Source organism: Cariama cristata, unplaced genomic scaffold (assembly GCF_000690535.1).
Source record: "Cariama cristata isolate BGI_N322 unplaced genomic scaffold, ASM69053v1 scaffold1092, whole genome shotgun sequence".
Taxonomy (NCBI): Eukaryota; Metazoa; Chordata; class Aves; order Cariamiformes; family Cariamidae; genus Cariama; species Cariama cristata.
In genome coordinates, this window is record NW_009603017.1 from 7,238 (window position 1) to 34,310 (window position 27,073).

Below are 27,073 nucleotides of genomic sequence, written 5' to 3' on the forward strand. Positions count from 1 at the left end.
ATGAACCTGATCTGGACGTGTCTTCAGAATTCACTTCTGTAAATTACATCTGCTGCAGTGATTGCTTACTGTCTCTTATGTGTGACCAACATATAAACTGTTACTAATAAACATTACAAGGAGCATGCAGGTAAAGTTGTGCTTTGAGTCACATTCTGCTGATAATGCTGACTTTGTGTTTTTTAAGCTGAGAGAGCTCTGTTTGCAGGGACAGTATGATTTTAAGTGGTGAATACTGGTAATAGCTTCACTGTTAAGGAAATTCTTCATTTTTCTGAGTTATTGAATATCATGTGAGTAGCTATAGTGACTTCTGTGCGTGCATATGCGTGTGTGTGTGGTTTTGGTATAACAACTTTGTTACTCTTTAACTTCGAGCTTAATTCTTTGCTTCTGTTTATTGTTCGTCATTCAGCATATTAATTTCATGCCAAGCAATATTTAAGTTCATTTCTTTAGATACAATTATTCTGCTAGTCATTTGAACAGCTACCTGTGGTACACCAAAGAATTTTAAATTATTTTCATTTTCTTTTTTCAAACTTAAATTAGAAGCTCCTGATAAGGATTTTTTGTTTTCATACTACACGGCTACTACATACTTCAGTATAGATGGAGTTATAAAAAATGAACCGAATCATAAATATAGCATGTCTGGGGTTTTGTGTGTGTATTCTGGTACAATTTTCTATTGTAATTAATCTATTATAAATAGAATATTGATTATAAATATTATGTATTCTATTACAGTATTTTATCAGTTTTTTGAGACACTAACTTGGTATGAAAAGCAATAACAGCCTTCTCTGATTGGGATATGGATACTAATAAGTTGCTTCTCTTGAAAATGATCAAAGGATTTTTAGAGTGCTTTAGTCCTAACCGGACCACAGGAGGCGTCTGAACACTGTTCTCAGAACTCTTTCATTGGACACCTTGCTTCTTTATTTTTAGAAACAGAAGGAGTTTCAAACAGAAAATTGCATCAGGTTTAATACACTGTGCAGCAAGGGGAAGTTCTTAGTGGGCCTCTTGGGATGTGGTATGTATTTGTGCAACATATTTATGCCATCTTTCATAAATTGCTGATTACTTTTATTGTTCTCTCACTCCCTTCTGTCATGTAGCCGTCCTCAGAAGGTGTGTTTATGTCCATTCCTGCCAATACATCCGCTAAAGGTCTCCACCTGCTTGTATATAATTCAGCATCCAGCAGAGGTGAGTAAGGCTGTAGTAATTGTTGGAGTTCAGCTAGAATCTTAATGCAGCAAATGATAGGCAAGAGGAAACAGCTATGCTGTTAACATCATATAATGATTTTTCCTTTTAAACTTGATGATTGAAATGCCAGTACACATGACTTACTGTATTGTTTATTCACTTCTTCTGAATTACTGTATCTTCTGAAATCACACCTTATTTCTTCAACTTCCATGCACACAAGACATCTTTTCTTATCTGAATAGTCCTGCTAGAATCTGAAGTCTACTTGCCTTGGTACAAATTGCAAGAATTAGTCTTGATGTCGTCTCTCACAGAGGTGCTCCGAGTTGACCCAGGGAGAAGTGTGTTTTGATTATAGCAGTGGTCTTTTATTGATGTTAGTGTTCTGTTAAAAATACGAATGAAGCAGTTCCTCTTAGTGATGGCCGTAGCTGTTTAGCTCTGGAACAGTATGTTTTGGTTTACCTAATAGGAGAATTTATGTTGTTTTCTTGTCTGTTAACAATGGAGTATGGTGGTGGATCATAAGGATTTTAGAAGTTGGACTGCAGTTACACAGATCTGGATAGATGGTGTGTCTACAAATTAGACTGTGAAGTTCAGAAACCTATACTCTTCTGGTCCAGCTGTTTACTTAGCATTAGCATACATTAGCTCAATCAGCAAGCAGAGAGTCTTTGCCTGAAGGAACTTAAGCAGAATGTGAAAGAGTAAGTTGGAGAAGAGTGTTCTCTCACAGAGAAACAAAACAAGCTGTGACGTATTTGGTCCGTAAATGGGAAACCTGTGATTTTTGATTGGCTACTTATAATAAGAATACTGTTTTGTGTTACTTCTTATTTCAAAAGTACTTAAGTATATACTTAAGTCACTTGCTGGAAAAAAGAGGTTTTAAAATGTGCCAGAGAACTTTGAATTAACGTTTGAATTGTGTTGAATTTCTTATTCATGGTGGAAGGTATTAGAGAAAGTTTGTAGATTCTTCTTAGGTTTCATACACCACTCCTCTGTCCTTCTGAAAGGCCATCTACACTTTTTATTGATCAGCAATCACAGCAACTGTCTGTTACAACAGGGTGCATCTTTTCCATTAGTATATGTTATGTAATGATAATTCACATGATAAACTAGTACTGGAAGACCACTATATTTGAAGACAATCCATCTGAGAGGAAAAATTTAACTATCTGACTATATGAGGGCACTTACTTGTCAGAGAGAAATCCAAACAAATGGTAGGAAGCTAAGAATATCTTACAATGATCTTTGGAAGTATTTGTCTTAGGTGATCACAGGTGATGCTTTTTACTCCAGAACAACAGAGGCATACCTGACAAAAGATAGGTTCCCTTTGCTGTACCTGCTCATACTCAAAATACAGTCAATCCTGAAGGCAGATAAACCTTCTGGACTTTACTGATCCTTCAGTCTGCCATTTCATCACAGATACACTCTAAGAGTCTGTGTCAAAAGTACAGTGAATGTCTTTACTGCACATTAGTGCCAACTGTCATCCTCTCTCTGCTTCATTATTTATTTGCTTTGGAAGTCTGCAGTGCAGAGAAGACCACCAGCTATGGTCAAATGATGCTGTTGAAACATATATTCAGGCAAGATAGTAATGTAGGAAGTCAGGAGCAACATTTCCTGTGCTCTGATTAATGTGACTGTGTCTCCACATTCTTACTATCCAGAGGCCATGCTGCCAGATGGACCTGTGCATGTATCGGGTACTATGAAAAAGAAAGGAGTCACTTACTGCAGAGCAGTGGATCCCAGGGGAGGGATCCTACCATCTGGCTTCCATTTTGCATAACAGGTCCATGAATTAATTAGATTTTTGTTTATGAAGGAATTTGAAGAGAATTCAGCGTTCCATGACAAGGGGTAAACACTTGTTTTCTGAGTAGTATTAGTGTACCATTGTTCATAATACGAGTAATTTAGAAGTTATATAGAAATCCAATTATATAAAAACGGTGTCTATAAATCCAGTATCTGAAACCCAGCATCAGGACTAGTGGATAGGTGAAGCAGTTATTTGCCTAGCCTAATTTATTTTTCTTCTTTGCACATATATATATATACAAAAGTAAATAAAATAGTTTTGTCATTTTTCCTTTCTCATGCCTACTATTATGAACCTTTTGTCAGGTTAGTGGCATAGCTAGATGTACAAACCCCTGTACACATTTGTCTTACTTTTGCCTTTTATCATCCTTGGAGTGATCTCCAGCAGAGTGTAGGCCATTATGTACTTTTCAAAACCTGAGTGATAGGTATAAGGACAGAACCCTTAAAGCATACCAGTTATCTGTTTAGGTTGTTCTGCTCCCTGCCTTCTTTCTTTCTATAAGTGTAAGAATTTTCAATGTTAAAAATCTGAGAAGGAAAGCTAGATTGTGTGTATTTAATGAATTTATATGCCACTCACATTTGTCTCTGATAAGCAAATGCCAGTACTTGGCTTTGACTTTCTCATTATAATCCTTCTTCTGTATACTATTCCTATTGAACAGTATGAATCAAATATAAGGGAAAAAATTTTCCTAGTTGTCCTAACAATTCATAAATAAAACTGAAGGAAATTTATGTCTGCTGGCTTTAATAAATATTTTTATTAGTTGAAACTGTCCTGTTCATTGTAGATGGATAAAGCTATGGTAACCAAAAGTACCACTAATTCCCAGAAAATAAAAAAATCAAATGGAAAAGTAAGTTATATTGGATCTGGCAGGGATGGAGTTACTTCCCCCATAGCAGTGCTCATGGTGCTGTGCTTTGTACTGGTGGCTAGAACAGTGTTGATGACACACCAGTGTTTGGGCTACTGCTGAGCGCTGCTTGCACAGCATCAGAGCTGTCCCTCCAAACCTTCCCTCCAAAGGGCATTAACCTGGGGTGTGCAAGAGATTGTGAGGGGACATAGCCAGAACACAAGCTGACTCAAGCTGACCAAAGGGATATTCTGTACCGTATGATGGAATAAAAGCTGGAGTGGGGGGATAGCATTTGTTATTAAGGTAACTGTCTTCTGGACCAAGCAGTAAACATGCTGAGGCCCTACTTCCCAGGAGGTAGCTGGGCATTGCCTGCTGATAGAAAGTGAAGAACAGAATCTTTTTGTTTTCCTTTGGTTCCACACATGGCCTTTGCTTTTCTTTCTTAAACTACCTTTATCTCAACACACGAGTTCATTTTCATCTTATTTTCTACTTCCCCAGTCCTGCTGAGAAGGTGGAGTGATAGAGGAGCTTGGTAGGCACCTGGAGGCCAACCAAGGTCAACCCACCTCATCAGTCCTCCAGTCCTATTTCTGTTTATGTACTTCAGTGGTCAAATAATGAATGAACAAAGAGTTGTAAATCGCTGTTAGAACACTGAGAAGAACGGGAGAGTAACTGCTCACTTTCAAACCAGTAAATGGAAAATAGCCAATATGGTAGCAAATAGGATATAGATAGTCTAGTTGAATACAAACGGTTTTTAATGAAGAAAATCATAAACGACTGAAACCTTTTTTAATGTTACTTTGATTTAGCTGTTCTTAAGCTTCTGTTCTTTAACAATTCCTCTTAGCTTTGAATTTTATGTTTTATCTTCCTGTAAACATGGATTGTTTTTTAGGTTGGAAAATTCCATTTTCCCTGTTGGTAAGAGAATGTATTTATTCATTATGAAAGGTAATTCTGAAATAATGAGATGACATCGGAGGGAACAGCGGAATGACTTTCCCTTGACTGATGATAGCTCTTTTGGTTTTGCTTATCAGAGACAAATAATTGATTTTCTTCCAGTTCCTTTATTGCCGTTCTTACATTCTTATGAAGGGAGTCTTCTGACTAATGAATTGGAGTGTTATTTAATTATGATGAAATAAAGACAAATAATACTGTACCACCGTTGATGACTTACTCCGCTTTCCTGAGATAGAAGAAATCAATGGTAGTTTGAAGGATATTTCTCCCTCCGCTTGCTAGCACTTCAATGCCCAGGTGCTTTGATCTTCGTCTGTCCCTAGGAGACATGCTGCTGCTGCTGCTGTGCAAAGTGGTGATGGATATGTAGCAGGACAACTTACTCCTTCAACTCCATAAAGTTTTATTTATAGAGGATCAGTAGCTATGGATCAGAAAAAGCAAAATTAATAAAGGTTTTAGACACTAGTGATAAAAGTCTTCATAAAACTAATTTAACAGCAGTTTGGTAGCAAGACAGTCTGAGAATTGCAGGCAGCTGCACATAGATACTTGTGGAAGGTAACAGCAACTCAGAACTGAGAGAGCTGATCAAGGCGTTATGTGTTCACAAATACTCAATTGTTGATATATGGCTCATAAATTCAAAGATGGACCAACACCCCCCTGGGTTTTCATTAATTAATGCTGTGGTTTAGGGACTGATTGTTGGATTTTCATTGTCTGAATCATGAGACATTCAGGTTGAGAATATTGTAAGAATTCATTTATTACTGAGTTTAGGGCTTTTGTAATTTTCACCTGACCTCTAGTGTCTTGCCTCCTGCTAGATTCAGCTAATAACCTTCCTGTGTTCCTCTTGTGCTAAATAAATAAACTGAAACTTTCATTCAGATATCAGTGTTGGCTTGCTGTCTTCATTAAATGCAAGATAAATGTATGCTCCCTTTTCCTTGATGGGAAGACAAAAATTGAAATCCTGAATATTCAAGCTCAGTTTGCAATAATTCTTGTCTAGACAAAAACTTGTGTGTTCCCAACTGTGTTAAATGAAGGACAAACAAATTTCTCTGTTTGTTAAGTAGATGGTTTGCTTCAGCTGACAGTACTTGCCTCTTCCTCCACTTTCTGAAGCCCTACTCCAAGACGGCTCTCTTTAATGCGCTTTGAGATGTCAAGAGCCCCTGCTCCCCACCTGGGTGTGGCAGTCACCTTCCTCATCGGTGGCACAAAGATGTATGTAGATACCTTGTCAACACAGCCTGAATGGCATGAGGCCTACTACTTGTGGCAGTGTTGTTGCTATTGTCCTGGCTACCGTGAAGTGACAGCAGAGTGGAGATCTTTGTATTTCACACTACCTGTTCTGATATACCCAATGCTTTTATTTTTAGCACCTATTTGTGGAAATCGAGCCCTCCCCTCATTTTCAAATATAGAAGCATTAGCTCCCAGACCTATTCCATTAATACTAATGCAGTTTTTTGCCTACTGTGTATTATTCTGTGAAGTTTTGTTGTTGTTTTTGATACTGATAGCCTAGTCCAAACTTATGCTGATGATCATAGGTTAGTTAAGACTAAGTTCAATACTGTCAATTAAAACAATACAATGTGAATGCATCAAAATGGGGTATTTTTTCTTGTAGGTCTTTTTTTTGTGTGTTATCTGGTAAGATTTTTTCTGTGTCTGTAGTCAAAAGAACTTGAAAGTAAATGGAAACATGAACAATTCATAGAAGGCCTCCTTGATTTTATTCAAAAGTAACTTTTCTTTTTCACAGGAAAGTCGAGTGTTAAGGACGGTACCTTTGCTAGCAGCTTGTCTCCCTCCAGACAAATGTAAAATTTTGATTGGTCGACGTTTTAGTGAAGACAGGTGAGCAAGATTGCCTATGCATTTTCTGGTCCTGTAAATTATGCAGATTATTTTTTCAGTGTCTTTATTGATAACCAACAGTGTTCTTAATTTTTATTTCAAGTGTGCACATTCACTTTCAGTATAAGCTTCTGATTTCCAGCAAAGGTAAATTATATACAATAGGCAGAAACACTTGATATATCTTCCTCTAGGTTGTAGCTTTTACTGTCTCAGTTTTGTGCTCTTGGAAAGTTCAGGTGGTTACTCTGCAATGCTTAAGCTTTTTACAGTTCTGTTCTTACGTGATACTGACGTATGGAAAACGGACTCCACAATCTGTAAGACTGTACAGTAGGTATGTTTATTTGGCGCCGGGCAGCACGGGGGTAGCCCCACCAAAGTCGTGCGCGCCCAACGGGGCGACCTGCTTCAAACTTATACAGGTAAGTGTTATATATACATGAGATTTCCCAGCACGCCTATAAGTACGGATGACCTATCCCCGCTTCGTATTGAAATTAGTTCCCAGAGGTCATTTCCATGGACTCCTCCTGATTGCGCTTGTGCAGTGCCTCCTCGTGATGGTCGTCGGGGGTCGTGGAGATGAAGGCTGATGGCTCCTCTTCATCATCACTAGTAATGTCTTGCTCTTGCGCAAACTCAGTTGCTCCCTGGCTCTTGCTTCAGGATAGGTTTTAACAGGTCCTTAAGGCAATTTCCGATCTTTATCGGGGGCTGTCCTTTGTGAGGAGCTGCAAAACTTCCTGCCTCGATTAATTTACAGAATAGTTAACAAATCATTAAGCTGCACCTTTGAGTCACACCTGTTAGTTCAATTCCTAGGGCCATGCAATATCTTATCTGTTAAGATTCCCTTAACTCCTTCTCTTAATACTAGATTTATTGTGCTATTCTCTATGGTTCTTTCCATATTTGCGTTGTCTGACAAGCCATTTTGATACAAAGATCGGTAACATCCAAACCCTCTTGCTTTCTAACTTTCCTCACCGAAGTGGGAAGCAAGGTGCAACTGGGTAAGGAGTCCGATATAATAAAACTCAGTAACCACAGAGTGTTATGAAGCAGGCATGCTTTGCAGCGCTGGGCAGCACTGGGGATCGCTCCACCATGAGTGCCCCAACGATTTGGTAAACTTTCAGAGATTATATACCATAAAGTTATACATATTGATAGGATTTCTGAGAGCTAGTTTACATAAACATGAGAATTCCTGGACCTCATTAGTATATGCAAATGTCTGATCTGCATGCACAGTCATCTTCCCTGGTAGTCTTTTGTCTTGGCTCATCTCCGCAAGTTCCTTATCTTGGTTCCTTATCTTGGTCTCCATTGGTGTCTGTTGGTTTCTTTGTGCTCCTCAGGATATATCAGTCACAGTTGCAAATATGATGTCCTTAGGTGCATTCTTGTCTCAGCTGTCTAAAGTGAGATTGTCCCGGGGCCTCCTTATCTTACAGCCATTCTAGCTATGCCCCAAATCACAAAGGCCCCTGTCCAGAGTGAGACTGTCCTGGAGTCTCCTCACCTCACAGCCATTCCAGCCATCCCCCAAAGGCCCTTCCTTTGTTTAGTTGAGTAACGAAGAGGGGCTTTTAACTCTTCCAATTTGATGTTACTGAAATATAAGTCATAGTTTTTACTCAAGTGTGGGAAATTGTAATTGAGAAGGGAGTCTCAGGGTGTAAAACTCTTAGAGAATGTATTTTTTTTTTAATCCTTTTCTTTTTCTCTTAAAAATAATTACAAGAAAGCATAGCTTTCAGATTTTTTTTAATTTTTTTTTAATTATTCTGAGACCTTGGTCAATACTGGTATCCCACGTAATGTCTTTAATTTTCATTAGATGAAGCTAAGTCTTAGAAACCAGTTCTTGGTACAAATGCCAATGAAATTTTACTACATACATTTTCAATAAGAGCAAATAAAAATCATGAATGCCAATGAAGGAAATTAATTCTAAAAGTGAGTTTAATCTTTGGAGAAAACTTTTTGTAAAATTCAGTCAACAAAAATGTTGGAAGGTGATTCAGAATGGTGCTCCCACGCCTTTGTGCTGCATGTATAGTAACTGCAGCACATTAGAAATACATTGCTTTTCTATTAGTCTTCTATGATAATAACTGTAATAATTATCTAAGAAGTTCCAGGCTATAGGGAAATTGTACTGTCTTTCTATTAAACCTGAAAATGAAGCAACTTTTCATACTGATGTGCACAGGGTGGAACACTATCAATACAGTCTGTTTCTAGTAAATCTGCTTAGAATTTTTTTAAGAAGTGGTGATTACAGTATTAAAACTTCTTCAAGTTTGAATCCAGAGATTCATCCTCTTTAGGTCAAAACGAGTTGTGCAAGATCTCAGCCTCAAAATAGTTTGAATAGATTCATAATTACCTAGTTCCTATGAGGTTTTTGTTTGTTGGGTTTGTTTTTTTTTTCCATAAACATACTGGAGGTGGTGAAAGAAATGAGTTTTCCTTAGGTTAATATGAATTTTGGTGATCTGACTTAGCCAAATGCAGGGCTAAAAGTAACTGGGTAATAGTCATGGCTCCACTCTAAGTATCTGCAGTATGCCTGCTTTGTACTGTGGGTGTAAGTGAGACTGCAGAAATTGGGAGTACTCAGTCATGGAGTTCATTCCCACCTTCCTGGGAAGAGGAAGAATGAGAAGCTGAGAAAAGTTATTTTCCAGATTTGCAATGTGTTATTTCCACACGCTTGTTTTTTCTTAGCAATATATGCATTCTGCCAATGTTTTAATCCATATTCCTTATTTGTAACTAGCACTCAATACTTGAATAGCTGGTTAGAGGATCATATCAGTGATATTTTGGACTTCTAGCAACCTTTCAAGCCATTAACTGAGTAGATGTGTTCAGAGGGCTCACCTTAATCACCTGGAATGACTTAAGTTCCTTCTCTGTTGTGGTATGTTCGAGGAACAGGCATCTTCAGCCGGGGGTAGAAACATCTCAGTGTATACTGTGAATGGGGAGGGCTGTACTGGTCCCTGCCCTCCTCTTAGGGTGAAAATCTCTGCTAATTGGGCTTTTAAAGCCTCATAAATTGCAGTGGTTCCGCTCATGTTTTATGGCATATTAAACTAAACAGGGCTTGTTATTTTTCTGGTTTTCTTAAAAGCCACAGTGTCTGTAAGAATTTCATGGCTGGTACAAGCAGCTTAGTCAACCTTGCCCGATGTTGGGGGAAGACTTCTGGCTTTGTTACTTTGAAGAAAAGAATCATTATGGAGTGCTTGCTGATACATTTTGTAAATATTATTGTTTTGAAGCACATTAAGGGCGTACCTTTGCTTTTTTTGAAGTTGTGTGGTATTACTTAAGTCCTTTGCAGCTTCCACCAGAAGTGCATGGATTGGAAGGGAACAGAAACAGTGTAACTCTTAAATGTGTGCTTGCCCTGATCTTGCATGTGAACAGTGCCTGCAAATGGAGGGGTAATGTCGTGCACACATTCTTTTTTTTTTTTTTTTTTTTCCTGCATACATATAGAAGCCCTACCACGCAGCAGACCTAGTAAAGTGATACCCTTGGTTGTTGCTCATACATTTGTAAATTATCAGAGTAGAATGGTAGTGGGCATATTTGTATTATCATAGGATCTAGCAGCTCATAGCAACAGCTCTGAAAACTTAAAACACTTCAAGGTAGCCTTTGGGAGCATAAATAATTGTCATTATGGATTTGAGTGAAAATGAAGCAATACGCAACAGCTGCTTTTTTTTTTTTTTTTTTGGAAGTCTCCGTCACAACAGCTCTGGCAGTGGTATACCAACCAGCAAACTGACAATTGTTAATCTGTAGCTGTCAGAAGAGGTATGCTTTCAGGTGAGAACAAATACACCATCTCAGCTGCGTAGCTCTTTCAGTCTTCAGTGCCCCTGTCTTGAAAGGGAAGGCAGGTTTGTTACCCGAGTGTATGAAGTTTATTTTTCATTGTTTCTCCTAGCGCTGCAAAATTACATTTTTCCTATACTTTTCAATCAGCATCCAAAACTAATGACGAGCACAGAGGAATTTCATAAGGAATTCCACATAGAATTGGATACTACAGAGTAACTGGGATGATTTGAAAGCTTAACATTTAGGCCTCTGATGTTTATGACAGTAGGACTTGAAATCAGGATTTTTTTTATTTTTTAACTTGTGTTTGGGTGAAAGAGTAAACGTAAAGCACATTTTTTTAGCATTTCCTCTACCCAGTTCCAGTTTCTTGGGTCACCTTTTCTTGTGGTTGAAAACTGATACACAAATTGTGTAGATTACATTTGCCTTGTTCTTGATTGACCTATATTGCAGAAAAGCTAAAGAACCAACTTTTAGAAGTCTTTCCAGAAGTAAACAGCTAATCAAGGGTTTTTGAAGTTGATATCTTCAACATATAATTGACACAGTAATGTTAAAGATGAGAAGTGATTAATCCAGTTGTTTTTAAGTGCTAATTTGCGATTTTTTTCTCCAGTCCTGTCCATTCTTCCTACCATCTGGAATTTTAATTCTACTGAAAGTATGTAATGTTTGCATGGTGACTTGACTCATCAGATGGCATTTCTGAATTAAAAGACCAGTTCTGTTGGTTTTCTGTTTTTTTTCCCCAAGTACTCAAAGACTTTGACTTCTGACCTTTTTTGTATCGATTACATTATTGTCAGATATTAGGGTTAATCTTTGATGTGCTAAAATGATTAAGCTAAAAGTGAACAGTTTGGCATGAGTACTTACTGAACAGTGGTGTTGTAAAAGTAGCACTATTTATTTCTGTTAAATTCTTTTTGTAGATTTACAATGAAGCCAGTATCATAGTAGTATGGCAGGCAGGGGTGTGGGAAGGTGGAGCTAACATCACTGCCAGACTGGAGACTGATTCTTAAGTGAAAGAGTGAAATACTTCTTTATGTATCTCACATACCTTATTAGTATGGATGCTGAACCTGTTAAATATAGGCATCTTTTAGATGTTGGCTGGAAGGACAGCATAAGCAAGCAGAGGGCTCAAATCACTTGTACTGAAATTTTCGAAACTTGTGCAAAGCAACCTTCCTTACTTGTGCAAGGTCAGGCCAATTCCGTGGTAACTAGAGTTTTCACTTCTGACTTTGTGAAGTGACCATGTATCAGGTAGTGGACACTGAAAAATTGATAGTAAGGATTAGCTAGACTTAGCTAAACAGCGTGGTAGGACTCTGGTTAATTTCTAAATTGGCAGAAGTTTCCGTTATTTCTATTCACTTCTATTATAAGGCTGTTTTTGTGGTGTTGATACTGCAATACACAGGAGTATATAGAATGATTATAACCTTGACAAAATATATTTTACCAATAAATTTGACTAGAGATTCTTCTAACAGCCTGTATCTTAGATTTTTGAAACTTCTAGAAGAAAGTTTATATTTGATATCTCAGAATATTTTTATCTTGTATTCTTGGATTTTTTTAACTGTTTGTAATAATTGTAATGTGTGTAATTGTAATTACCTTCATGAGGAATGGTAGGAAAATGTTTATATGCATTTTTTTACCATTATATCCATTTTATTTTGTTCCTGTCATGTAGGAACACTGCTTTTGTCATGACTGTAGTTGCTGTTTGCTTCATGTCTTTTTTTTTTTTTTTAATAATGCCATTCATATTGCTCCTTTTCTACCTCTCAGCATTCAAATGTGCTTAACTTATGCATAATTTCCTTCCCCTTTTTCCCTGCTGCCTTCGGTACATTCACATGTTAGAAATTACAGATGTCTTTTGTCTTTTTTCCATTCTTTGTTTAAGTCTTCTAGCCCCACAAATCCAGACAGCATTTCCTAATTTTCCCCCTCTTATAGTATTATTTCTTCTGATTATTTTATAAATCCCTTACTGTTCTCATTAGCTACCACCTATTCAAGCCCTTCGTGTTTGACTTAAGATTTCTAGATCCTTAATTGATAGTATCTCAAATTCTCTAGGATTAGTTAGGGTAACTTCTGCTTCATAGCTTTTGTTCAAAACCTATTTTTATTAAATCAGTATCTCTGATTCAGTGCTTCTGCTTATCAAAGACATATATAATTCTTCAAACGTAGTGTTCTCTTAGATTTCTAAATACTCTTACATCCCTCTGAGTAGTTCACAGCAGCTTCCTCCTTTCTGCTCTTACTCAGTTGTCAGATGGTTTCCAGTTTATCAGTGTTCATTGCTGACATTATCAGCCCTAAAACTGCTTCCTGTTCTCCATTGGTATGACGGACCTTCTCGTCCATGACAGAACCCACTTTCTGTGCTCACCTTATTTTCTCCTTCTTCAGTTCTGCTATCTTTGCAGCTAAGCAATTCTAAATTTTTATTTAAGTTAACCCAGTGTATTTTGCAATCTACGCTGCCACCATCAAGACCTAATTTCTTGAAAAGATGTAGATCTTCCTCCAACTCTTTTCCTGTCTTTCCTCAATATTGATGATTTTTCCAGGATAATATTGACGGAACTTAGCAGTGTGTTTTTTGTTCTTGCCTTGTTGGCTTTCCTTCATTCTATTCTGCATTGGCAAAAGAAGATATTTTTATCATACCTTCCTTTCTTCTGACTTAAGTATTTCATCTAGTGACACTTTATCTTCTGATTTCTCTTGGCCTAGTCTCATCTCCTCTATTACCCATCTTTCAAAACTTTGTTTTAATCTTGGGATATCGTCTACATTTTGATATTCTTGTACTATTTACTTTCTGTCCCCCTATCATCATTTTGGCTTCAGAATGCTATTGTCTGATTCAGTTTTGTGTATTGGTTTCATAGAGGCCTACTTCTTTTGTCTGCATTTGATTTTTACTGATTATCTTCAGACATGTGGTCATATCTTGCCTAAATGGTGAAAACTTGCAAATGTATGCTCTTTTGTCATAGAAGGAGAGGACTTATTCTCTGGTATGTTCTGGTGACTGTTAAGCTTGAGTTTACAATTCTTATCTTGACTTTCATCTGTTTTAAATATTATAGCATGCTTTTCTTTGGCCTTGATAAACCTAACAATCTTTTCCTGTGAAGGTCCATCTGATATCCTAAGCTGTTTTCTCAGCTTATTCAACTGCTTTGTCCTGATTGTTTGACAAGTCAGGATGCTATCTCTTGTTGTCATACTGAAAAGAAGTATGTTGTTTTCAGAGCTTTTCTTTGCCTGCTGTCCTGTCGTCCCACTCACTATTGAAATGTGGACTTTTACCTCCTGTTACCCAAAGATGCCTGTTTCTTTTTGACTGTTGATTGAATTTTTTCCATGTGTCTGTTGAGGCTTGGTTGATTGTCCTGGAAACACTTGTAGAGGCAATTAGTCTCTGTTTTACCTGTCCGAAAAACTCAATTTGCCATAGATTTTAATATGTGCATGCAGAATCATAAGTCAAGCTCCCAATATACTGAAAACACTTGAGGTTTGTGGTCCCCATTATTCTAGTTATAGGTTTCTTATTCCTTTACTTAATCTGTTTTACATCTAGTTTGTTAATTACTTGATAGGGACTAGATAATTTTGTTTTGTTTTTACAGTTTTTCGGTAAACTGATGTTTAGCCTCAAATAGTGAGGGTCTTCAGTGCCTGAATAATGCAAATTAATGCATTAGAATTTGTACCTGCAACTTGCATATGCAGTTGTAGTATTATGTATGTATTTGTTATGCTCATGTTGGCATGGGAACACTGAATATCTATCCTTTTCTTCCTCCTTCTAGTCCACCACCTAAATTTGTCCTTTTACTTAGAACTATTTAATAATGAGTTGTATTCTAATGATGACACTTGGAAAATATTTCACTGAACTTTTTATTAAGTACCCTATAAGAGAGGGCTGACTTATGCATTAAATGTTTCACCTAGATCCCGAAGTTCTGACTTTGGATGCTGCCAGCGGTAAGTTTAAGTGTACGCAACTGCTTTTGGCAGAGCCTCTTTCTTGTGTGTTACATCTGCACTGAGAGTACTCTAGGAAAGAAAGTTTACTGAACTCCCAGCAGATTATGAAGGTTGCAAGGTAGCAATGATTAAGGTGATAAAGGCGAACCAAGATGCCCATTTAGTTGAGATACTGGCACACTTAAAGGGAAGATCGAATCCAAAAGTCTGTCCAGTGAAATATATGCAACAATAAGTTTGCTTTACATGATCTAAATTTCAAGCCCTGCATTGAAAATGGCATGTTGTTATTAGTACACGATATAGTAAGCAAGGGCAATTAAAAAATTAAAGAGTGCAGGGGAGGACAGAGGAGTACCTAGGGCATCTGTTGTCTCAATTTGTCTAGGTAATTATTCTTTCCTGAATGCAGAGAATACAGAGTTAAGGTGTGGTTTATGTAGCTGGACAAACAGGGTGCAGTATGGTTTTCTGAAACTGCAGTTACAGAAGCATTTACATTTGAAGGATGTTTATTAAGATACTCTTTATAAAGAAATGATTCTTCAAAAAAGGGGAATGGGGGGGGGGGAAGTGCAAAACACATGCTAATCTCGTTTCTTGGCATTGTTTAAAGGATGGTATCTAGCAATTGCAGTACATTCTTTGAGCAGTAGGTTTGCTGTTCACTATGGGAATGTTAGGGGAAAACAACTATAGTCTCATATTCATTAGTAAAATATAACTTAAGGTTTCATGTTCTTTCTAGGCTACTAATGACCTTTTTGCAGGCAGTTGTTTTTGAATAATAGTAACGTTTGTTCCACTCAATAGGAATTTCTGGCATATATTGAACAGAGATAGCAACTTGTGTCTAAAGTCTAACATGTCAAAAATTGGAATTATTTTAATTTGATGTCATAGTTATATAAACAGCCTTGTCACTATTGCTTTTAAGTTTCATTTTATAGTTTGTGAAAGTTTGGGAGGGGTGGTTTTGCCCTTTTTTTCCTTCTTTTCTGCTAAAAACTTAATTATATTTTCAAACCTTCCCTCTTTGCAAATATTCACACTTCTTTAGTTTGCTAAATCTATGCACTATGATAAAATCATATACTGTAATGAATGATCACTAACAGGAAAACAGATGCAAGTATCTCTGCATCCACCATCCTGTTATTTAGGACAGTGAGGAGGCAATTACAAGTTTATTTGCATTGCCCTTGGAAATCAAGTTACGCAATTCTCCAGTATGTTCTGTACAGTATAGTTGCCAGCTCTGCTACAGTTCAGTAGTTTAGATCAGAATTTAATTGGGGCACTTGGGAAAATTTGTAACTTCAACCAGTTTTGAAGTAATAAAATGCAACTTATTTCTGTTAATTTTACGAAGCTGTTTGTGATAATTACATCCTGTAGGTATGGCACTCTTCTAGTGCTTGTTCACAAATAAAAGTATTCTTAATGTATCAAATATCAACAAATTGAGTCTTGCCACTTACCAAATAATTTAAACTTATTTAGAAGATATGGTTCTTTATTCAGGTAACTTTTTTGGTGTGCTTCAGTGTCATTATGTTTATTAAACTAAATTTGTGCCTTTTTACTCCTTATCTCACTCAGCATGAGTAGATGCAGCCAGAGTTTATTGGCTCTGTGTATAAAAGTAGTGAATGCTGACTAACTGAACCTGTGCTCATTTACATCTGAAACTGTACTTTGCCATATCAAATTACAGATTCCTCAATACAATTTGAATAACATTTTCACTGGCTATTTTTTCTATGAGTATTGCAGCCTTCAGGTTTGCGGTCAGTCCATAGCAGTTTTTCTCTGCCACTCCTTCCTCTTCAGTCTTTTCCCCTGCTCCAGCATTGGTCCTCTCCGTGGGCTGCAGCTCCCTTTGGGGCATATCCACAGGGAACACACCTGCAGCTCCCTTTCTACCAAAACCTTGCCATGTGAACCCAACACAGCATATGACCGTTCCACTAATGTTTCTGTTCTTAAAGATTATGCTTCACATTAGTAGAAGAGAAAGATTTGATATTATGCGGGTTTTGTTTTCAAATGTGTACTATTGATTCGTGCAGGGAAAGAACTGTGTGAGTGAGTGTAGTGACCAGTGGCTGCGGTTCGCCAGCTGTGTAAGAATGATGCGGTGGTCTGGATTTGCCTTAGCAGGGTGATGCCTCTGGGCCTATCTCAGCAACAGCTTTGTGAATTAGTAGCAAAATTTGCACTGAATTTTTTTTTTTCGCATCAAGTAAAAAGTAGAAGTTACCTGGCATTCTCTTTGTTTCACTTGGAAATCATTTGTTGTGAATACTTCATGTTAATAGTGAAATGAATTGCATTAGCCCAAGTTACAGGTACATTATTTTCTTGAAGCAAAACTCACAACTTTTTTAGACAAACAGTAACGGATGTCATTTGTTAAATCGAGTGGCAGATGCTCTCTGTTAACCCCGTCCTTTCCCAGAGGGGGAAGGAGAGGAGAAAAGGGAGAGAGACTTACGGGTTGGAACTTAAAACAAACTTTAATGAAACAATAACAGTTAAAAGATGATAAATAATATTAAAAGTAATACTACTAGTAATAGAAATAGAAATACACAAAACCCATATTGCCCTTCCCGACGATGACCGCAGGACCACGTACCACCCCGTGGCAGCTCGCAGTGCTCACAGGGCAGGGCGAGCACCCAGATGTCCCAGAACTCGGCTCCACAGCAGGCGGGAAACCGGATTGAGGGGTGCACGGTCAGGGTCGGAGGGAGGGGAGCGAGCAGAGTCCCACTGGGATGCTGGCCGTGAGGGGACGGGGGGGCCCCATGATCCCCAAGGTTTATACCGAGTATTCCCGTGGGTGGGATGGAATACTGCCTTGGTCAGGCCTGGGTCAGCTGTGTCCTCTGCAGCTTCTGGGGGTGCGATCCCTCCTCCCCAAGAGAGCCCGCAGGGAACAAGCACCCACCCGTGGGCCTTTCTGCATAACAATCCCGCTCCTGCCCCAGCAACAACTATAGACATGAACCGCCATCAACTCTGACAGCAGGCACTGCCTGGGACCTGTAGTCAGCTTCAGACAGGGCAGTTACTAGGAAAACTTAACTGAATAAATAAAAATAAAATCTACTGAAAGCAGAAATAGTTCTGTTTCAGCCAAACCAGGACAAGATGTATAGTAAAAATGTTTATGATACAAAAAACAGACTATAATGAGAGAAGACAAGGGTTTAAGTTGCATATCTCAAGAGCATGCATCCCAGAAATAATGAAATGCTACCTGTCTACGATCATTAGAATGTATAAATCTGCTATGACAAAGTGGTTGGATACAATTCAGGCATGAATAAAAGATCTGAATAGTTCTGCTTAGCGGAGGTTGTTGTCAGACTAAATGGATTATATAGGCCTGAAATGCCTGTTGCATACCAAAACTAAGGTTGAACAGTGGTTTGTATGAGAAGCAAGTGTTTATCTTACAGAGTTCAAGACCATAGTTGCACTTGAAAACATATCTTTTAAATCACATCATCTTTTTGAACTTTACATCAGCTGTTGGCCATGGAAAGATGGGTAGCAGATAAGAAATTTTATGTTGATGTATTTATAGAAAGAGAAAGTGATTATCTTCAGATTGATCTTATTTTTAATTATTGCAAGAAAACGTTACCCATATTGAAGTGGAATACTGCAGATGTAAATGATACAAATCGATTTTTCTTGGGAATTCCAGCATTTTCTAAAGTCCATAAACTGCTAATGAAAACTCAAAATGAGTAATGTATACAAGTACAGCAGATACAGTGCCAGCAATGGATGTTCATGGGAAAATCATGTTATTAAGTACATGTGTGAGAACACTGGTAACATCGTCATGTGTATAGAGGATATTCCTTCAGCATAATTCCATTATTTGAAATCATTAGATTTAAGAATAAGATCAACTAAAGATCTGCATTGGCATTTGATATTAATTACATATACATATAAATATCAGCATAGTTGGAGAAGTAAGGATAAAAAGATCCTCAAGAGGCCACTGTTATTCCACTGTGAAAGTGAGATCAGCTGCATGTAGGCGTGGTATTAATACCATGTACAGGAGTGTCTGCAGAATTCTAGTGGGTCTGTTTTAAAATGTGATCTTAACTTATTACTGTTAGAAAGCTTGTGAGGTTTTGTCCCTGTTTAGTTTGAATCTTTATTGCTGCAGTTATTATTTTTCTTGTCCTCTGTGGACATGGAGAATAGGTTATTTCCTTCCTCATGTGGTTTTGGAGACTATTAACTAGGTTTCCCTTTGGCCTTCTCTTCTTTAAGACATACAACCTCAGTTTATTGAGTTTCTCTGTGAAGACTTTTATCCCTTTTGCTGTTCTTGTCAGCAGACCTCCAGGTAGTTCAGACCTATACATTTGTGGTTTTGCTTTTTGAAAAGACACCACATTTTAAGTGCAGTAGAGTACCTTTTGAGGTGGCCTGTGTTCTAAGAGCTCACTTGTTTGTTGACTCTGGTTGTGTTGCCCACATTATTCCATTGCAAAGGTGAACTGTGAAATTCAATTTTTGAGGTTTTACTTATTTCTAATTTTATTTATTACTAATTTTTCTTCTGGATTGCAGACGAGTGTGGTGGTTCATGGTTTGTTTCTCTTTTTTCACTCTGGTTTTAGTTAATGTGCTTATTTTTTACCTAGTTTTCGTGGTGCTCACTTAGAATTGTGCTATACTTTTATAACCGTCCTTAGTATCTTAGTGAGACACTGTTGTATTTGTATTCATGTTTGCTTATACTTCTTATATTTCATCCAGTTTATGACATCAGTGAAGTGTTCAGGATTTGGCAAAAGTTCTCGTCTTTCTTTTTCATCTTTTGAATTTTGTCCCCTTAATTTGTACTTCTTTCTTCCTTTCTTATCTGGAAATAGTCTGGGTTTTTTTGTCCTTTCGTGGTTATTCTTTGTATTTCCTACCAATTCTGTGAACAACTTTTGTTTTTAAAATTCTGGGTTTTTTTGTTTGGAAAGCTTGTTGGAGAGTCTCTACTAGTTTTTAGCAATCTAGAAATGTTTAGAAAATTCCAAGCCATATGATCTTTTTATTCTTTTCCTCCTTACTTATTACTTGGAGACCCACAGAGAAAAGGGTAGATCTTGCTCTGCCTTGCGCAGGCTTTGGAGAAAGTAATGCCTCTTTTTGCCTGAGTGTACTTTTCAAGCAGGCTTATTTTCTATTAATGTCTCACACATAGGAGTTTAAAGTCCCTTTAGTTCCCACCAAGTGTCACTTCTATCACTTAAACCACATTTTTATAATTATATTGCTTAATACTTACATTACAGTAATTCACAACCTAAATCATGCCTTACAGGCAGCCAGGCCATGTTCATTATCAGGCCCTTTCAGGTAACACCAACTAAAAACTGTTACAAACTGTTATAACTGAACTATTTCTGAAAGGAAAAATAAAACTGTATTCTTCCTCCCCCAATGACAATTAAGAACTCAGTTAAACAATTGCCTTGACTAGGGTGCAATGTTACAGAGCTGCACATCTTTTTTCCTTGTTATGTATGTATGAGTGAATTGCGTATATTTGTAACTTCGTCAAAGATTCACTATAATATATTCTTTTGAGATTTTTACTTAAGGATTGAGATCCGTGGCTTCATAACATAATCATAACTAATCATAACAAATCTACAGGAAGCTTTTTATAACTGCTGTTAATAATGCATGAATGCATGTGACATAAAATAAATAAAGGATTTGCTTAATTGATTGACTTCATGACTATTAAGTTAACATAGAACAGTTTTGTACCTGAAATTCTTTACCTGCTCCACTTCTTTAATGAGAAAAGTTGTTTGTGAAATAGCATGCAAAACGAAGTAATTCTACAGTCTGATCATATACTGAAGTACAGTACCTAAATTAAGAAGTTAAGTTATTGTTGTCACTCAGTTAGATGTTTATACCATTCTTTTCAGCATCTTTGAGAAAGGCCGAGGAGGAGCAGACTGTTTAAGAAATTTTTTTTTCATATATATCATTATCTTTTTTTTTTTTTCCCCTGACTGACACAGAGTTGTGTGTTGTTTAAAAGTCAGCCTCTGACCTGTAGGAATAAAAGCACTCCTTGTTCAGAAATTCAGCTTCTCAGTCTCCTCTTGAAATTTGGTGGCTTCAAAGAGTCTGACATCAGCATGTCTGTTCTGACTGAAATGGAAGGTAAAATTAAAGTCGCTGTTAATTCGCTGAAGTTAGTCGTGCTTCACACTAAGAAAGGCTTCTACGGAAGCGCTATGTAAAGATCTAGGACTATGATGTGGAATAAGATACAAATTAAAGTAGTCTCCAACACTGACCAGCAACACACTGCTCTTCACCCTCTTCTTCCTCTCCCAGTTTAGCATCTTGGGCTTACCGCTGTTCCCCTTTACCATGCCCAGCCTTGACATTCTTTGACATCTCTGCTGGTATTGGGCCACAGTCACGTTCAAGCATTTGCAGATGAAGTTGAGGTTTCAAAGATGTCAGGAAATGTCAATGTTCTGAACACTGGTGAGAAGAGATACAATTAAAGGAGGAACTTCTTACATGGAATTATTCCTGAATCCAGGTTGTCATAAACTAGTGGACAAGCTTATTTGTGGAGATGTTGCATAAACAAAGCTTTGTTGTGAGGTATGCGGTCCAGCTGTCTTGTCTACAGCAACTGCTGCCTCCAGCACAAACATCTCCCCGCATTCTCCATCTGCACTGCCAAAGCTACATGACTTGATGACAGGCATATTGCATTTTGCTGTGTTCACAGTCACAAATGCTGTGAAACTGTGTACTGCTGTATGTCACAAGATGGCAAGAAACCAAGAAGACCACATTTCTGACTGCAGGCAGCTGATGTGTGAAACTCTTCCATCGTCATAATCAACTGTTCCTCCGGTAGCTTGGACTAGCTTCTTCTGGTGTGACTGCTTGAGCTTGTGCTCTTAGCTTGTCCTTGTGCTTATCCTAACTCGGCCTTCTGCTCATAAATTACCTCTATTTCTCTTGGGCTTAATTTTCCCACATATACAAGTCTAGCTGGACTACAAAATTGTGTTCCTGAATTTAAATAAAAGTAGCTTGAATTTAAAAGAAAGAAAGAAAGAAACAAACAAAAGCCACCCCAAAGAATAAAGACCTCACAGAAGAGTGACTACAAGCCTAGTGAGAATACCCAATTGCTCTCTCAGCTTTTAACCATTTGTAAAACTTGGGATCAGAGATGTGTCTTGCTAAGAAGTTGCTTATCTACCTCCCAGTGCAGTGATCTAGTGTGTGGCCTGAAGTTTCTCTCTAGTCATTCTAAATAAGGCAGTCTGGACTGCCGACTGACCTGATACTGAGGTTATGACTCTACCCTTGTTTTGCAGGGGAAATTTAGACAGGGATAAAAGGAAAAAAAAAACCCAACATTTTTCTGTGTAGGACAAGACTGAACAAGGAGCTTTTGCTGTGACTCTGAGGAGAGTTTCAAAACTGGCATATATCCTTTAATATTTCATGAGTTATCATGAATACAAACATCAGCCTTAGTGAAATTGTCTCCTGTATTTTTAATAAACCATACTATTTGTTTCAAATCACTCTTGTACTTGAACAATGGAATAAATTATTTGCATTCAAAAAAATCAGTATTAACATTGTTTGAATGTGTTTTTATAGTAGGATTATATGCACTTACTTTTAGAAGTAAAACTCTGTGAAGATGAAATCTAATTCCTAGTCCTTTTACTTACACGCTGTAGTAAGCTTAAGCATACAAGTGAAAGGTTATATGAAAATAGTATACTGTAGGGCGTGGATCAGGTTTTCAAAAGAGTTAAAAGGCAACAGCTCAGTTTCAGCATTACAGTGAAATAGCTAATTTTTCACAATTGTTTCCTACAAGTTTCCTTTAAAAACATGTGACTTCTAGAGAAAATTCTGCCATATAGTAGTATTTCAGGAGTAGTGTATGATTAAATACAATGTATTACAGTGTTTACCCAAAGCAACCGTGTCAGAAGCATATTCTTCTAAGTGGCTCTGAAAAGTGATATTGTTGGTAAGTACTTGCCTTTTGAAGCTGTATCAATCTGTTCAGTTAATAGATTCCTTTTTATTTACTAGATACAAATTCAGTCTTTTACTGAGACATTTCATTTCTTTCCCAGATCTAATTAAATGTCGCTGAATATACATAAAATATACATAAAATATACATAAAAACTGGTTTGGGGGACAGATTCTTAATGGTGGTGGTATGGCACTAGTGGCACTATGTATCAGCAACAAACTAACAGGCAGCGAAACCTTAAAACCCAGCAAGTACAAAAACTGCAGTGGAATTAACAGGATGTACCTGTATAGAAATAAATACAAAATTTTTTTTTGAACTTGTTTTATACAAACTATATTCCTTTCTAGCAAATCATTAGGTGTTTATGTTTAGCTCATTCCTTCTGTGCTGTTCTACAGAAGAAAGGACAAGCGTGTTTTATGAATGGAAGACACATGTTTTAATAAAGCTTCTAACATGGACTGTGACTACACACGGCTAGGTCAGTGTGAATCATAACCTAGAAGGTGTTGTGCAGAATCTATTTCTGAGAACCTGTTCCTGTGAAATGGAAGAGTACTAAATAGCTCTCTGCATGTGCTCAGTGTCACTCTAGGATTAAGTCTGTGGATAGTTAACTCTGAAGATAGCAGCAACTTCTACTAGTTTGTAAAGTATTATGAGTTATTATGGCAGTATATGCATAATCAGCCCTCATATCCCAGGTTAAATTTGTGGGGCAGATTTACAAAATTTGTTTGAACCACCCTCCTGCCTTTGCTTTTGCATATAAGCCGTTGTAAACTGGAATAACTGGAAATCTTGGATGAGTATGCATTGAAAACCACCGTTTTCAACTGAACTGTATTTCAAAGACTAAGACTTCTGTTGTAGTGTTCATAATATGAACTTGTAGTGCTTCATAATCATTATGGACTATTTTATTATTATTTTTTTAACCATCTGAGAGATGTTAATGATTTGAAAGCTCTGCTATCCCAGAATTAGGATACTTTGCTCTTCGAGGAGTTGGGTTCTTAAGACAAACATCTGAAAATAATGACTGATTTTCTAGATTTAAACCTTGAGTGCTAGATAGTCTGTAGTGAGATAGCCCCTTGCTTTTGATTTTGTGTAGCATGATTCTTGCTTAAACTAAACTGATACCAAATTACCATAGTGTAAGTAAGGTTTAAAAAAAATAGTGGGCAGAGAAGTTTCCATGTACTTCCATTTGCCACAAACTTACCTTACAGATGTCCTGTCTCTATTTACACTTCTTTTACTGTTCATTTTGGAAGGAAGAATCATTACTCTTTTTTAAGTAAGTAGTGTTGACAGTAATGAACCATGTAGTGTTGAATCAGTCTGGACTGTTTGTTTGGCGGGGTGAGGATGGTCAAATACTGGAATATTGGTTTTGCCAATATAGCTTATTGGCACACTGAATTCAGTTCCACTTTCATTTCGGACATTTCCCATATGGTCCTATATGAGTCTTAAGCTCAGGATCTCAGTGTCTTAGGCACTGCAATTCTGCCTGAACCTAATGCTGATAAAATAGTGGTTTTATGTATATCCTCAGAGAATGATAATGGAGTGCACAGATTTGAAGTACATCTAATATCTATCAACTCAAAACCCAGTATTAAACATTTCTTTATACCGCCCCCCCCCCCCCCCCTCCCTTTTAAGAAAGGAAATTTTTGCTTGATTTTTGGAGTGTGCAGTTGCCCAACTCCTGGTGCTTAAAAGCTGTGGGGTCACCGTGGCATTTGGAATTTCTCTGTGTGAACTTACCTATCTACATCCTGCCTGTGTCTATGTCCATGCTTGTGCATGTAGTGGCTCTTGATAGGTAGCATGGAGAGCCCACATTGTGTACTGGTTATTGTTAATCTCGTTCTGATACACCTTATTTTCTCTGCTAAGATGTACTGGCTTCTCTTTCCACTTCAGAGCGCAGTCACACACTATTTCACCTACATATTGCTCTTCTCCTCCTACCACATCAGTTACTCCTTATAACCTCTGAGGTGCTATGCAGAATTAATTTCTTACTTTTTGTCACATGCTTCAAACAATCAACCCTTGCTTTGTATTTCTTCCTGCTTTCTGATTGAGGCAATTCTGAAGATTACATGATGATACTACTGAAATTGTTTCAAGACAAGTAATGCAGTCTTTGTTACAAGGCCAGCTTTTTCTCAGATTCTCCCTTAGCAGCCTACTTGACTAGGTGGTTTTTGAGGCTTCTAATACTACTTAAATGACGATGCCTTTCATAGATTTTTATAAACCAACTGAAATGAAGAAAATTCACTCAACAGCAAATTAATTACTGTTAAGCAGGTATTCTTCATTAACAGCACTGGGGTCACACTAGGGATTCTCCACTGTAAGTGCTCCCAACGACTGGTCTTTGGGGTGTCATTTATATTTACAAGAGTGTTGCATATTAATTTCATAGAAAAGAAGTCATTAACATAAGGCACACCCTTTCTTAGAACTAGTTAATTATACATGAGCTAATTATTCGGCGGTTTTGCTGCCATCTAGTGTCCTTTTGTAGATGTTACAGTATCTTTGGTGGTCGTTTACTTCTTCCGGTGGGCTTTTCGTAGTCTTCATCACTCGTCCTTTTGCTGAACTCTTCACGTTAGCAATTTCTTGGGCATGCGTAGAAGAAAAAGGCTTACATAGATACTTTTTTATCAAACCTTACAGTGAATCATTCTGTTTTATCTTTCTCCTGACATTCGTTAGTTTTTAGCTAGTTTTCTCAGTTTTCTAACATTTTGTCCTTCACAACTTGTTTTAACATTCTTTCTCTATTTCATGTAAGAAGCAAATACGAGGTCTTTCGTACATATTTCACTAATTATTTAGAAATCACAAAGTGCATGCTTTCGCAGCTCCTTTTCACAACTTACAGTGCTGTCCTGCAAAAACTTGAGGAATTTCCATGTACATTAAGTGAACACTTAATAGACAGTAGTTATTCCTCTGTAACCGATGCCAAATTTAGAAGGCAACAGGAAGGAAGAAGAGAATGTACAAGTTTGGGGACTGTAACTGCAGAAGTAGTAATTAAAGAAAAAAAAAGATAAATTGAGGTGGTAAAATATACAAGATTCGAAAGTGGATGATTGTAGTATTTTTGTGCCAAGTGCTTGAACAAATTCTGCTAGAATATATGCGTTAAATTTTGGTGAACAATTCAAAACATCTTTGGTTCTAGTAGACATTAGAGACTTAATGATTAAAGCCTCAGTAAATATTCCTGATATGTTGCTTCATCAAGTTTTCATTGATTACTGTTGTGGGTGTTTTTTTCCTCGCCCTTTAGGAGCTGAGAGAGAACCAGCAACTTTTGAGCTGTTGGAAACAGAAAGTGGTAGCTGAGTGATGGACTTCTTTTGAAACTTAAGTGAAATTGGAGCGGGAGTTAGTAACTTGGAATATCTGGAAGTACATATTTGTCATGAAAACTTTTGATAATTATTGTCATTTTGTGTGTTTGTGCATTGAAGGTATCCTGAATTAGCAACTGTGTGCAGAAATCCCAATACTCTGATTTTGTATCCTGGAGCTGAAGCAACCAATTTGGAAGAAGTTGCTGTGATGTGTTCTAGTCCCTCTGTTATGATCATCATTGATGGAACATGGAATCAAGCTAAAGATATATTTTACAAAAATTCTCTCTTCCGGCTTCCCAAGCAGGTGAGTTATAATATGTAAAATAAAAATTTTACATTTCTCTAATGGATACTTGCTTTCTGACCAGCCAGAAGGGAGTGTTTTTGTGAGGATGAAAATCATGGAAATCTTTTTTCCTTCTCAGCTGTAACCAGCTGACAAGAAAAGGAGAACTTGAACAAACAACCTGTAAGATTGTGAGAAAAAATGACTGTAAATATTGGAGGCTTTCACTTTGTCATTTGAAATTTGATTTTGTTTGTTTTGAGTTAATTCATCTAACTTCGTAGCGAATCATTGATTTGCAAAATTAGAAAGTGGTTTATATAGAAAATTTTTGCCTGTTGCCAAAGATGTTAGAACATATACAATGAAATAAGTTTTTTTTTCCCCCTGCGTAAGTATTTTGTATTGCAGTAATAGGAGAGCTGAAAGTAGATTTTTTTATCCTCTTATGAAAGTGTCACGCTCTTTCCCGCGTATTTGGTCTCCACCATATTAAAAACTTTCTGACTTTTGGCAAATGTTACTTAGAATTTAAGCAGAACGAATGCTGGTAAGGTGTGGTTTGGGAGTTTTGTTTGTTTTGGTT

The 27,073-nt window shown here is 37.3% G+C and overlaps 1 protein-coding gene across 1 annotated transcript; it reads left to right on the forward strand.

Annotated features, from left to right (window-relative positions):
* DTWD2 (DTW domain containing 2) lies at positions 1-26,505 on the forward strand (the record flags this gene model as incomplete). The annotated part of the gene is made up of 4 exons (XM_009694981.1): positions 1-38; positions 1,128-1,218; positions 6,706-6,800; positions 26,316-26,505. Coding segments are annotated over exons 1-4 (414 nt in total), but the record flags the coding sequence as incomplete, so codon positions are not given.
* Positions 26,506-27,073: the final 568 nt, after the last annotated feature.